General features: G+C 24.8%; 2 protein-coding genes across 2 annotated transcripts in view; one reads left to right on the top strand and one right to left on the bottom strand.

Moving 5' to 3' along the window:
• Window positions 1-2359: 2359 nt before the first annotated feature.
• Window positions 2360-6040, top strand: LOC126903324 (uncharacterized). Its single transcript, XM_050681469.1, has 4 exons — window positions 2360-2598; window positions 3829-4015; window positions 4084-4260; window positions 5716-6040. Exons 1-4 carry the CDS (start codon window positions 2505-2507, stop codon window positions 5900-5902), a joined length of 645 nt encoding a protein of 214 aa, XP_050537426.1. The 5' UTR covers window positions 2360-2504; the 3' UTR covers window positions 5903-6040.
• A 1605-nt stretch (window positions 6041-7645) lies between these two features.
• LOC126903313 (RNA polymerase II elongation factor ELL2) overlaps window positions 7646-14799 on the bottom strand; it is a 16123-nt gene continuing 8969 nt past the window's right edge. Inside the window, exons 2-9 of the mRNA XM_050681445.1 lie at window positions 12198-12251; window positions 11228-11343; window positions 11022-11138; window positions 10646-10956; window positions 8577-8733; window positions 8211-8516; window positions 7957-8128; window positions 7646-7884 (exon numbers count right to left, since the gene is read on the bottom strand). Coding sequence (XP_050537402.1) covers window positions 7699-7884; window positions 7957-8128; window positions 8211-8516; window positions 8577-8733; window positions 10646-10956; window positions 11022-11138; window positions 11228-11343; window positions 12198-12251 — 1419 coding nt within the window. The 3' untranslated portion in view covers window positions 7646-7698. The remainder of the gene's footprint in view (window positions 7885-7956; window positions 8129-8210; window positions 8517-8576; window positions 8734-10645; window positions 10957-11021; window positions 11139-11227; window positions 11344-12197; window positions 12252-14799) is intronic.

Consider the following 14799-nt stretch of genomic DNA (forward strand, 5'->3'; position numbering starts at 1 on the left):
GTGATGGGAAATATCGGATAGGGGAAAACACCTTTGTCACGAACTGATAATGCTCCGACATTTATATACTTCGACATTTGACTAAGTAGTAATTGTTACGAACATCTGGTACTCCGACCATCTGTACCATAGGTTACCAAAATTACGACGGATTGTACTCAGACATTAAATTAAAAAACGGTAGCACAGTGAGGTCGAGGCACAGTGTGGACGAGGCATAAATGGGACAAGTATAGATGATATCTAACAGTGATTAAAATCACTATCATAAGAAACGCTTCGATGCAAATCTGTAAATAGTGTTTCCTTTAGAGAAATTGGTGGATTATTCTAAAAGCAACATCAACTCTTATTTCTTTAATTATATCCTGATTAGTAGCTCTTTGATTTTAAAATATAATATATATATATATACTAATTATAGTTCTTAAATTTAGTATGAAATTGTGATGCCAGCTATGATGTATGGTTCATAGTGTTGGGCGGTGATAACAAAGTAGAGCAGAGAATAAGTGTTGTAAAGATGAGAATGCTTAGTTGAATGAGTGACTAGAGAAGATAAAATATGGAAAGAGTATATAAGAGTGAGTATAGGTGTAGTGTCAATTGTGGATAAGATGAGAGAAAATAGACTTAGATGGTTTAGTAATGTTATGAGGAGAGAAGAATCGTTATAGAAATGAATGTTGAAGGAAGAAGCGGTAGAGGAAGACCAAAAAAGAGATGGATATTATTGAATGTGATATGAGGACAGCTGATGTGATCGTAGAAGAGGGGGGGGAGAGATCGTGTCAAGTGGAAGTTTAGAATAAGGGTGGGTGATCCCAAGTAGTTGGGATTAAGGCAAGGAAAAGGAAGAAGATTATCTGAAATTCCGGTGGCATTTGACATAATATGATTGTTGTTTGGGAATGTACAATTTAGCGTTAAGTTGGTTTTAAACAATATAGTGTCAAATCAATTACCTACTCTATCGGTTGTATATTAATATACGCTACACTATAATGATACAATAAATAAATAAAATAAATAATAAATAAACTCACACATACACACATATGCATTTATAACATTGTATCTAATGTAAGTATAACATGATAAAAAGTAAGCATAAAATGAAATTTTATAAAAACATATTTTAAAATTTGTTCATTTTTGAAAAAGTTTCGGCAGTTTTTAGTAAAAAAAATAGAAAAATTTCGAAAATTAGTGATTTTTAAATTTGTAATTTTTTTGGAGGTTTCCCCCATTTACGGGGAGCCAGGGATTTTTTTTCAATTTTTGAGGGCAATGTCTTCGACTAGATACGATTTGTGATCTTTTGACGTATTATTGAAAGAAATCGGTTAGGTGAGAGCTGAGAAAAAGTGGTAACAGACACAAAAAAAAAAAAACACATCTAAGTAAAACCAATACCTTCTCAGCTTCGCATCGAAGCTAAAATACATTAAAAGAAATATGTACAGTATCTGTTCAAGTGGTGTCAAAATGCCCGACGCCCTTTTTAAACACAATTGCCCGTGTACAAATTGTAAATTGTGTCGAGATCAGATGTGGTTTTAGTATGGACTACCTTTTTTATTTTTACAAATTATTCTTTAACGACATTTGTTTATGATATTATTACATATCAGTTGTCTCATTTAGACGAGGGTTTTTTAATGCGAATATAAAAATAAATTACAGTTATTGAAAATCCATAGAAATTGAATTTAAGTATTGTATTTTAATAAAAAATACATTCAATTACATGAAATAACTAAATTTAATTTACCTTTTTTTTTACTTAAATTTAAATACAAACATTTTTGTTTTTATGTTGTTCAATATTTATTAGAGGGCGGTTCTTAAAAATGATGTTTTGAAATTCATATCAATCAACTATAAAATTAATAAAAACTATGTTCCACATAACGATGCTTTAGTATTATATCAAGTAATCAGTATTTAATATGTTACATGCAACGGTATGATATTTTACTTTAGTTCGTGATGCAATGTAACAGTAATCCACAGTGGAAAATTTTTTTATTGAAATTACATTACAATTCATTACATATTAACAATTTGAGCGGTCACATTACCAAATCATTCGTTAGTCTGTGATTAAAGGCATCAATTATCATAATTATAGTTAGAATTCTATCCATAATCATGATTTTAACCCAAACGTTTATATGTTAACGGTGATAAATAATATTATCACAGAATAAATCATAAAGAAATATCACAGATAAGATAAAGTCTTATCTTATCTGTAGTAATATTACCTATTAATATTATTCTGTGATATTGTTCAATGGAATAAATAAATGTTTTTATCATGTTCATTGATAGCTTTATCTCTATTTTTGAAATATTGTATAACCGTTCAGAATAAATTATATTAATGTGAAAAGTGAACATTTATTAATTAACTCGTGTTTATTTAATAGCTATATAAAAATTATATATTTATAATATATAAAGTTTATACTTTAGTAACAAAATACCAAGTATTTCATATGGATGAAATAACCGAAGAAATCGATAGAGTCGTTCATGTACTTGATGTATTAAAATCTAGATACATTTTACTACGTGTAAAGTATGATGTTGGTAAGTAAAATAATTAAAATAGTTGTTTTGATTGAATCTATGCAGAAGTTAGATTCTCTAGATTAGTTTATATATATTTATGTACTTGGGAGGATTTAGAACTGTTTTGTAAGGGATGTAACAATAGTTATTAGTATTCTTTATATTTGTCAACTTGTTAAAAAATAATAAAAATGAAGTACAAAATAGGCTAATGAAGACTTTTCACAAAATCCATCCTACTATATGCCTGATTTTGTAGAGACGATTATAATATAAATGTCTAATATTTAATTTCTAATTGGTAATTAACATTGTTTCGTCTATGATAAAAAATATTTATATTATCAATTTTTAGTTAATAAATAAAGTTTTTATAATGGGTAAAAATATATTTTGTGATGAAAATTTTAGTGTCTATAAAAAAAAGTATTCTTTAGTTTTATCTTGTATGCATTCCTTAATTTTGAAATTTAGATGTAAATTAAAAAAAAAAATTGTGGTGCTAAAAATGCTTTTTATTACTTTTAATATATTTTTTACTCAGAATATTTTATTTCTGAGTTATTGGATACTTAAACTCTCTTTAATTTCCCCTTATTATGTTGTATGTTGTCTTTTAGACAACATTTCATTTTCTCTAGCGTAAGGCCACAATTGTCAAAATAAAATTTTTGCTACATTATTAATCAAAATTTTTTAAGTAGATGATATTGCAAGAGAATCTACCACACGCTTTCCCTCGTTATTTCACTAGTTGTATGCTTAAAAATAGTGCATGATGTTATGAAAAATATAATTTTAACAATGCTATTCTTGATTAATTATTATATAATAAAACATTGAAAAATTAGACAATACTAGAAACATTACTTAATGATGTGAGATTTTTAAAAAATTTTTCTTAATAAAAGAGCATGACAACATTATTCTAAGAAAATTATTTTTGAAGATAAGAAAATTTTTTAGCATATGAATATTAAGTTTTGAATATTAATTAATAGATTATTATGATTTATAATTGTGAATACTGCTAAGTATTTTATAGTCAAATTATTATTTTTTTAATTATCATTTAATTTACAAGTGTGATTACTTTTCTGGTAAATTGCTTTTGGAGTTATACTTTTTATACAAAACACATATCATGCTCGGTGTAGTCTTGTACTCCTCTAGAATCAGGGCACTGAGTGAGGGGCGGAGCCCCAGTTAGGCAAAGTCTAGTATTTATATATTACTTTAACTTTATAGGTAGCAATTTCCACAAAAAGGATTCAAAAGAAATGAGTGATGCAACTAACGATTTACAGTCATATGTTATGTTAGATTTGTACCTTTTGAATTATGCCTTTACTTATGGACTTTATTCAATGAATATGTATGCTACCCGTGCTAGAACAACTTTGAAAGAAAGTGACTCAGATCCTCATTTTTTAAAGTATCTATTTAAAAAGAAAATTATAATTTTACAATCATTTTACTATCATAAATGTATTACTTTTGTAGAATTTTAAAAGAAAAAGTACAATGCATGGTTGAAACAACCCAAGAAATTCAAAATTCTACAAAGGACTGTTACTCAAGTTTTACATCATATATAAACTCTTTGCTAGTATATACTAACCTATTGTATGGTATGACTTTATCAGATTCCATAAAGATTGACCAGATTGACAATGAAAAGTTAGTATATATTTTTTCTATCAACATTAAAATGAAAACTTCTTTAAGATTGGGTAAACAATTTTTAATTACTTTGAAGTTTTTAGTTTAACCATTTCTAAAAGTGCTCTAATTCTATAGTAATCTTAAAAAATATATTCAAGTTTTTATATACATTATTTTTGTTAGTTATATAGGTTACAAAAAAACATTTTTCACTATATAATACAGAAAAATAATTTTTAAAAATATGTTTTCAGTTTTATTATTTTGCATTTGTTATATGATTAAAGTATTATTATGAACAGGGTCTGTTACCGAGTCGATAACGCATCAGTGCTTGACGTGCACTGCCTCAGGTTCGAAACTCGGTCACAGACGGCTTTATTTGCTGAACGAGAGATCAGTTTGGTAATTAGAGTCGCCTCCCTCTCTCCAGTAACAGCCTCTAACCATCATTCCCGAAATATAAATGGTTAAGAAACCTTCTTCTTTAGGAGAGGGCTCTATGGCCCTTGAAGTGATATAAAAAAAAATTCTATGAACAGATAGATAGTAGTGACATACCTAGGTTGCTTATTAAGTTAGAAATGAGAGAAAGATTTTACAAAATAATTTTTTTGGTGATTTTTTACTTAAAATGAAAGTTTAGAATAGCTAATTTTTTTATTCTTTCCTGAGTACTTATGTGTTAACAGGCATGTTAACTAAGGTTTAAAAAAAATATTTTTAGAGTAACACGGCCGCCGGGGATTGACAGCCGGTTATAGAAAGTGTACCGGAAATCATGTGAAAAAAAGAGGCATGATACGGGATTAGAACCCGCAACCCAAGGCGTCTAGACCACCGTGCACTTATGATTCAGATCCCGATACACTTTCATTTAGGTTGATAACGTGATGTGCAGTTGAGGGAAACACGGTACCGTGTCATGGGATTAATAGACTAACAAACAAAACATATTGCAGTAAAATGTGCATTAAATATTCTTCGTAGTGTTTATATTGAGTCTAATTTTCTATAAAATATTTTACACGTTAATGACATTCTTGAAGGATTTATATAGTCAGTTTAAGTTATGAAATTTAATGGTAATCAATTATTTTCCTAAATTCAAATTTAAACCAAGCAACACTAGAGCCACCTTAAACACAGAAAATAAAAAAAAAATATTTAGCTTTTCCCACCAAATTAATTTTAAGTTATACCACTATACAATTATTGTAAAATATTAATATTTCTTTTTATTTCATTGAAAAAAAAAAAATTATATAGTACTCTAATTTACACAGGTATTTAAAAAATAAGGAAATAGGTCAATTGTTATAAATAATAACAATAGAAACCAGTTTTCTTATTTGCAGAACACCTATATAATCATTGAAGTTAATAGTCTTTCATTAATATAATACTTTTTTCATTATTTTATCTGTGACTCTTTCTTTTGATGTATTTTATAAATTATTCATTTTTTAGAAAGAAAAAGAAACTCATGAAAAAAATATCAAAAATTAATTTGATGGCTAATATTATTCAGTTTTTGGTCTCTGATAAAATAATGGATTACAGAATAGAAGAAGGTCGAGATGCTTTAAATATGGCTTTAAAATACAGAACACCGAGAACATTAGAATATTACTCAAAAAATATCAATAATTCATAGGAAAATCAATTTTGGTAATTTAATTTTAAATTTTATTTGATCAAATAGAGAAAAATAAAAAATAGTAAGCGTTTTCTCCAAAACAAATTTATTTGTTCACTTTTATTTAAATAATTAAATGCATACGCTATATTAAGAACTTATCTTTTTATTAAGTATAAATTTATGTAATGATATAATGTAATGTTGAATAAAAATTTACAACTAATAAACCATAGTAGGTAAAATAATTTTGTACAATTTTACAATTAAACAACGTTTTCATTTGAAGTAAAAAGTTTTTATGGGGAAAAAAGAAACTGAAAGGATTACAGACATATAATTTAATGGTAAATAGACCATAACCACATATATTTATTGTTTTTAAAGCTCGACAAGATATAACCTTGTATGGCACTTTTCTAAAAGTCAAATTACTGGTAAAATTTTAATATTGCTTTTAGTTTAATTGATATAGTTTTAAAATAGAATATTAGGATCAGCATCAACAAAAGTATAACGAGGTATAATTTATTTACTGCTAAATTTTAAAACAATTAATAATTTAAATATTATTAAGGTTAAATAATTTGAAGTTTATAAGTAGTTAATAAAACTGAAAAAATTAAGAAGTTTATAGAAACATATTTCTGGCCTATCAATTTAGATGAACTATTTGAAATTTTATAAGTACATTGTTATTTTTGCTGAACATTAATATTACTGTTTAAAAATTATCAACATTAATAATAAATTATCATAAAAAATATATGGTTATATGGTCCAAATTTCAGTCTTCAAACAATTTTATTTAGGACAAAACATTCTAGATATCACAGTGTCAAATAAAATTTTAGTCCCCGACTAAAAAGGGTTTATGTTATTAATGCATTAATATAATTATTGTGCAAATTTTATGTTCACTATAAAATATTTAAATGTTTTATTACATCCATCAGTTAAAAAAATTTATATTTTATAAACTTTTTCATAATCCTATGATATTTGATTAATCAGAATATATTAATGAAATTCAATACTCTTTATATTAATAAATTATTTTTAATTGCAGAATCATTAAACATGATGAACTTAAAAACATACATATACACTTTAAATATTTATTTTAACTAATAACTAGATTGTAACAAAACATTTAAATAATTGGAATTTACATGTAATAGTTGTCATCATTCATTTCCCTTAAATACATAACATGCTATAAGCAATACCCATTGTTGAGAATGAAGATATAGAAATTTGGTAAACTTTATTTCTGTGATGTCATTTTATATGAAATAAGAAAGTTTATGTATTTAGATATATAAACATTAGGATACATACAATTTTAAATTAAATCACAAGTTTATATCATATAAATGAATTTAAAATAACTTATAAGCACATTTAACAATTATATTTTTCAATGACATTTGAGTTCATTCTACAGATGGCAAGTACTTCTTTCATGAAACAATATTGATAGAAACATCAACATATAATTACTAATAAACATTTTTTTTAGATATATTAAATTTCTTACAATATTAAGTACCAAATTCTAACACACAATTATTAACATTCAATGTGTAGAGAGAAATTTCCTATTAGAAAAAATCAGTAAATAATCAACATGTATAAAAAAAAATTGAGGTAAATGCATTGACATAGAACTTAATGAGTATTTCAATTTTTTTAATTGCCACTATTTCCTATCTTTTTTGTGCTGTTCCATTAAACATTTTTATAGAAAATTTCATAAAGTAGAATATTTATACATTTTATTCAAAAGAAATTTATTATCTATAATTGATTGCTCACAAACAAGAAGAATCAGGTGTTGCAGTTCTAATTAACACTGGATTGTGTTTATCATAATCATGTACAAGATCTTTGATATGTGATAACTTATTATGTAAATAATCAAACCGTGCTTTAGCTGCTTGATATTTATCATCATGTTTTCTTTCATTATATTCTTGTAATATTTGGTTTTCTAAAATCTGTTGAAAAAAATCAACTATAAATATTTTTCTAAAATATTGAATGCTAATTAATATATGAATGAAAATTACTTTATATTCATTTGAACCTTTGGGATATAATAACATTTTATCTTTTAACTTTGCAAACTTATTGCGTACAGGGTCCATTATTTCAGCTAAATGTTTATATTCTTTATGACATTTCATAAATTCAGATTTATATTGTTTCTTTTGATCCTTATTGGTGATTCTTACAAAATCTCTAAATATTTTTAAACAATTACATAACATTATACTTATACAGAATGAATTTTTATTTAGAAAATAATATTAAGTTTTCTTACTGGATATATTTTGGTATAGTTTGGACTGGAGCATGTGTAGGAGACCGTAAATTTGACTGGGTGCTAGAAACAATTGGGGGAGGACTATTTGAGGATAATTTTTTTTCGGGTAAAGGCGGTTTGAAATGCGAGATCCGCATTCTTTTGGTTTGGAAACCATCAGCTCCATTGTAATAACCAGGCCGTTTATTACCATGCAGATTATTAGGAGGACTACTGGGAACAGTGCTACTAGGTGATTGTTCACTGCTTCCAGAACTGCCAGTATCACTTAAACCCGGAGGAGTTAAATTTTGAGGTTTCCTCCTAAATAAAAAAGAACAATATAGAGAAAAATTTTTAAATCTATTTTATGTATATATTAACCGTTTTAAAACAATATGATCTTGACCAGAATAAAAAGGCCAGTCTTCTTGAACATCATTCCAAATATGCCTTAAAAGATAATAAACATTATCTTTAGGTTGAGCTACTTGACTAAGAACTGACATAATTTGAGTTCTATCTTTATCTTTTAAACCATCTAAAAAATTAAAGCACATATTATAAAAACATAACTAAGTCATAATAATTTATTGATAAATAGCAATTTAACTGAATATAATACATTTTTGATGTTTGTTTTTGGATATTACATAGTTTAATAATTTTAATGGTTTACAAAAATTATAATAAATAATAAGATTTTCAACAAAATTTCTACCTTATTATTTGTTTAATATTTAGAGTTTGTTTTCTAAATAATCAATATACTTATATAAAACATATTATTGAAATATATATATGTATTTAATTAAGACATTAAAAAAATCTTAAATTGAACAGTATTTCATTTTAGTTTTGATGTGAACCTGGCCGGAGATACTACCTTCAAAAATTAAAAAAATATCTCATAATTCAGCATCCATCAAAAAGAGCAAAAATCATAATTTTTTTCTGCATTTTATAAGTGTAGAAACTTTATATTAAAAAGCAGGATTTGTATGAAATTTTAATACAACATACTAGGGTCTATAAGCTTTATTTTTAGTATGCTTATTTAAAAAAACATAAGGAAGGATTTAAAAAAAACTACTCACACTTTAAATTTTTTTTTTCATTTTATTTTTGAAACTGTTACAGAACATCTGCGTTTTTAAACTTAAACCAAAAATGAAAATATCTAAGATTTCAATAAAAAAAAAAATTTTTAATTTGTTCATTTTTCAAAAAGTTACGGCAGTATTAAGTATTAAAATATTTCATGTTAAACAGTGATTTTTACATAAAAATTACATTTTTCATTAAATTCAACAGCCATTATCCTATAGAAGAAAAGATGTCGGAACAAATTTTTGTATGAACTTATAGTATTTACTGTAATCTTTAATTTGGCATATGTTTAAAGAATGCAGTATTTACGGAACATTTTCAAAAGTTAAGTTGAAAAAGTTCTACTTTTTATACGTATGTTTCAAGTTTTGAATGCCCCCTGTATAAAGGGAAATTATCCAATTTAAATAAAATGTATGTTAAATGAAAGAGGTAAATATAATATATTTAGAAACAATAAAATTTGTAGTGATTCATACATTTCTCTAAAAGTTATAGCAATTCAAATTTGAAAATATAAAATTGAAAATCAGAAATTTTAACACAAAAATAGCATGTTTTTAACTATGGCAGATATTTGCACATAGAAGATAAATCAGACAAATTTTTTTTCTTCATTTTATAGTACATGACATAAGCTTTAATTTGATATATATTTAAAAGACGCAGTATTTCCGGAATAATTTCAAAAGTTAAGTTGAAAAAGTTAATTTTCGTAAAAAAGTTGCCATTTTCAAACCCCCCCAGTGAGCAGGTTGTGTTAAATTTTCAAAAAAATGATATCAAATGAAAGTCAAATATCAAAGGTTTCAATATAAAAATAAATTAAGTTTATTTGTTAATTTTTGAAAAAATTATGATAGTTTAAAAGAAAAAAAATAACGAAATTTACCGATTTTAAAAATTGTAATTTTTTTGGAAATTTCCCCCATTTATGGTAAATGAGGATATTTTTTTCAATTTTAAAGGTAATGTCTTCAATTACATATAATTTGTGATCTTTTGACATATTTTTTATCAAAATCGGTCCAGTGAGAGCTAAGAAAAAGTGGTAACAGAAAAAAACACATCATGATAAAATTAATACCTTCTCAGCTTCACATGGAAGCTAAAATTAAGTTAACAATATTATTATTATTTGATTAACTATGTGGTTAGTGATAAAAGAATCATTCTGTATTAAATTGTAGCTTTTAAAATAAATATTTTTTCTCATAATGAAAATATAAACATTTCAACAGTTTCTGAGAAAATGAGTGTCTCAAAATTGTTAACTCTATGTAATAAATAACCATAAATAAATCTCGAAGCAAAATTTTTTTTTTTTAATTATATTTACATACCTCTATTTAATACACTAATTAATTCTGGTTTTTTGTAAGGTCTTAATGCTAAAAGATGAATAATTCTGTCTCGTAATGGTTTTTTGCTGATATCAGATGCATGGCTAACAGGTGATGATGCTATGTGTGGAGGTATAGGTTTTGAAATTATAGGTTTTGGAACGTGATTTAGTGTATTATTTATATTATTTGTATTTGAATTATTATTATTATTATTATTATTATTATGACGATTGGCTCTTATTTGGGCAGGATTTCTTCTAATTTTTCGGCTCAGAGCAGATTTACTATCGAGTTCAATTTCTCGTGTACTGTAAGTAAAAACGTTTTATTTATATATTATTTCATGGATTAATAATAAAAAATTTGTAAGCACCATGATTTTTTATGTAATTCTTCTACAGCAACCATTCTATGTCTAGTAGCTTCATATACATCTTCATTTGCTAATATTCGCATACGTCTATTTAAAGTACCAACATACTCCAATGATCTATAAGAATGTCATAATAATTAAATTATACAGCTAATGATTAAAAATAGATTAATTAATGTAAAATTAATAAAATGTATTATTTTTACCTTGATGTGTTTTGTCGAATACATTCAAAACTGCTGCGAGGTCCAGCAACATCTGTTGTATTGGATAAACTAAAGTCAAATGTATAATTTTTTGATATACTGGGTACACATAATTGCTGAAAAAAGTAATAAATAATTAAATTAAAATTATAGATCATGTATAATTTCGGAAGCATATATTTTAGAATTATTTATATATCTATATTTTTATTTAAAAAGTTCAGGCCTGTACATCAACATAAATGTTTTTCTCCTATGAGTTAATTTATTTAGAGGAATAGTAATAAAATCAATTATTTTTAATGGTCTATCTTTTAATTTTTATTTGTTAAAAATTAATTACACACATTTTTAAAATAAAAACCCAATTATTTTAATATTTTGTCAATGTATAACCAAAAATTTTATACAAATAAATTAAAAAAAAAAAAAAAAAAAATTTTTATCAGAAAATTGAGGTTTATTTACAGATAGAGGGTATTCAAATTCCCCTAACATTAATAGTACCTAAATGTTAATACAATGCGGAGGAAGATTAGATAAAAATTTATTGTGTAAAATTTCATTTAGAGCAAAATTTACATCAATATTACAGGAAAAATTATTTCAATTTCACAATAAACTATTATCACCAATGTGTACAATATGATCAGATAATTTTTATTTAATGCAATAATATGATTCAATACTTTAAAATGAATAAATAAAACAATTTCTAACTCTATACAGTTTAATAATTAAATCACAATATGATTTAGTTAATGAGCTATTATTTTATATAATAGAAATAGAAAATTTTTAATTTTTAACCTAAATCAGTATTACAAAAAAAAAAAAAAAAATTTCACATAAATATATTTTATATGTCATAAGCAAGAAATAGTACAATAATATCTCAAGTAAAATAAAAACTTCATCATTTTTTAAACAAATTGTACATAGAAAAATAACTAAAAAAATCAATACTTACACCTTCGTTTCCTTTAAATTGTATTCTAGGTTTAGGAAGATTTTCTGAGTTGCCCTATAAAAAAAAATGTTTAATTTTAAAACACAACTTATTTTAAATTTTTAATCATCATAATTCATATAATTAATAAATAATATAACAATGGATAGTATGAAGTATTGTCTCGTCTTAAAAACAAATTTATAAAATTTATTAAAAAATAGGTCTAGAAAGGAGAAGTATAGTAAAAAGTATGTATCATTTTAATCATTCAATTTTTGAATTATTTAAAATTATACGTCTTGTAAAAAAAAATTAATTTAAAATCAAAAATAATTATTTACATGCTTTATTTAATAAATGATATTATAAAAAACATTGTATTAATTAAATTTCTAAAAGTTCTTTTAAAATTTAAAAATATAAAACTTCTTTTATTTTACAACTTCTACTTCGATTGTTAGTCAATGGTCATAATAAATAGCGATTGCATTATCTAATAAACTATACTATAATGAATATTTCTATAGCGGCACATAACATGCTAACTAGTAAAAATAAAAATAAGTGAAAATATATTATAAATTAATGTTATTGGTTTTTCAGGTTTATTATGAATGTTATTTTTCAATTAACCTATTTTTTTCTCCGTGAATATCTTTGGATTACCCTGGAAACTAGTATTACAGTATTCAGGGGAAATTATGCCATTACTTCTTCTGAAACGACTGATAACATTAATAAACAATCAATTCATTTAAGTCAGAGGCGATGGAAAAATATTTTCCAAAAGGGGCCCTAAAAGAATGATATTTACTAGAAATACGTATCAATTAATCTTACGTATTAAACAATGTAAAATATTGTTGTCTAGGAAGGTTATAGATCCCCTGGATCCCTCCGTATTATCCATCACTAATTACAATTCAATCAATCATTATTTAAATGTAATTTATATAATATATCAGATCGCACCATAGTGCGCCAGTTTTAGCAATGCCAGTGTATCATTACACAAAACAATTAGGTCGGTTTTTCTAACCACCATGTCTTTGTTTTCTTTTAAGATTTACTTTTAAAATTTAAAACATAGATTAAACTCTAGGAGCTTAGAATACATGATAAAAATTTTAGCTCTTAATTATAGCTATTTTAAATTAGGAAAGTTTCATTTGTAGCAGGGCGGCAGTTACCCGATCTAATTTTTTAGTGGTTCGTGAAAATTACGTATAAAACACCTCCCCTTAAAAAGTCTGCCGCCTATCTTAGTTGTGGACAAGTTAGCTTTTTCTGTAGTTCATAAACCTCAATCCTACTTTCATCAGCAATTTTGCTCCTTTATTCATTAAAGTAGGATTAAAGTTTATGAGCTAAAGAAAAAGCAAACTTGGTCACAACGAAAATATTACTATTTTGATAGGCGCCGTGTCATATTTATGGAAGAACATTTGTTACATTTGTACATAGCCCACTCGAAAGCTCCCTTTGCAATAAATTATAGTTGTATGTAATTTATAATAGTACGAGGAAAAATAATATTTGTCTGATTAATAAAAATATATTATACATCTTGATATTATCAAACAAAAAGTTATAAAACATTATAGCAAACAAAAGTTTTGATGACAATACTATTTGTCAAGTTTTTTTAATAAAAAACTAAAAAATATCTGTGAACATTTCGATATACATAAACTATATATTATTTTTATAGAATTATCAAGTAATTAAAAGAAATATGGTTTAATTTTGTAATGTATTTTATTTAAAAAAACCAAGCACAGTGGGGTCGAGGCACAGTGTAGACAAGGCATAGATGGGACTAGTATAGATGATATTTGACAGTGATTAAAATCACTATCATAAGAAACGCTTCGATGCAAATCTGTAGATAGTGTTTCATTTAAAAAATTTGGTGGATTATTCCAAAAGCAACATCAACTCTTATTTCTTTGATTATATCCTAATTAGTAGTTCTTTGATTTTAAAATATAATATATGAATAAATACTAATTATAATTATTAAATTTAGTATGAAATTGATATTCAATAATTTAATATTGTAATTTAAACGGAGAAATTATAAAAATAATAAAGAAGTTGTATTTTGCTTTATTTTTACGTGTATAAAAATTTAAAGGGCTTGATACAATAAATTTCAATAAAAACTGTTTGTTACTATAAATAAATGCATTGAACTACAAGGAACTTTCATCAGTAACAAAAATATACCATTTTAAATCAACTTTTCGCGATGTTTTCAAATCTGCAATTTTTCTATCACTTCTAAGTTTTAATATTATCAAAAATTAGTATTTACATTTAAAAAATTCGCATCGAATCTAAAAAATTGGCTATTTAAGCTAACTCAAATTTAAAAATTACTTTTTCGACTTTAAAAAAGTAAAAAAAATTTAATAAGTTTAATTTCTTATGTCTTATGAACTTTATTCTATGTCAATTAAATTATATAATATTCATGAAAGTCAATATATTCTCCTAATAAGATATTTTAAAATAAAATAAAATACAAAACCTAGAATTTTAATAGAAAAATAGCATATTTTTGAATACGGTAGCCATTTGCGCATAGAAGATAGGTCGTCGGGACAAATTTTTTTTT

The sequence above is a fragment of the Daktulosphaira vitifoliae genome, unplaced genomic scaffold, assembly GCF_025091365.1.
Source record: "Daktulosphaira vitifoliae isolate Bord-2020 unplaced genomic scaffold, ASM2509136v1 Scaffold_3, whole genome shotgun sequence".
NCBI classification, from domain to species: Eukaryota; Metazoa; Arthropoda; class Insecta; order Hemiptera; family Phylloxeridae; genus Daktulosphaira; species Daktulosphaira vitifoliae.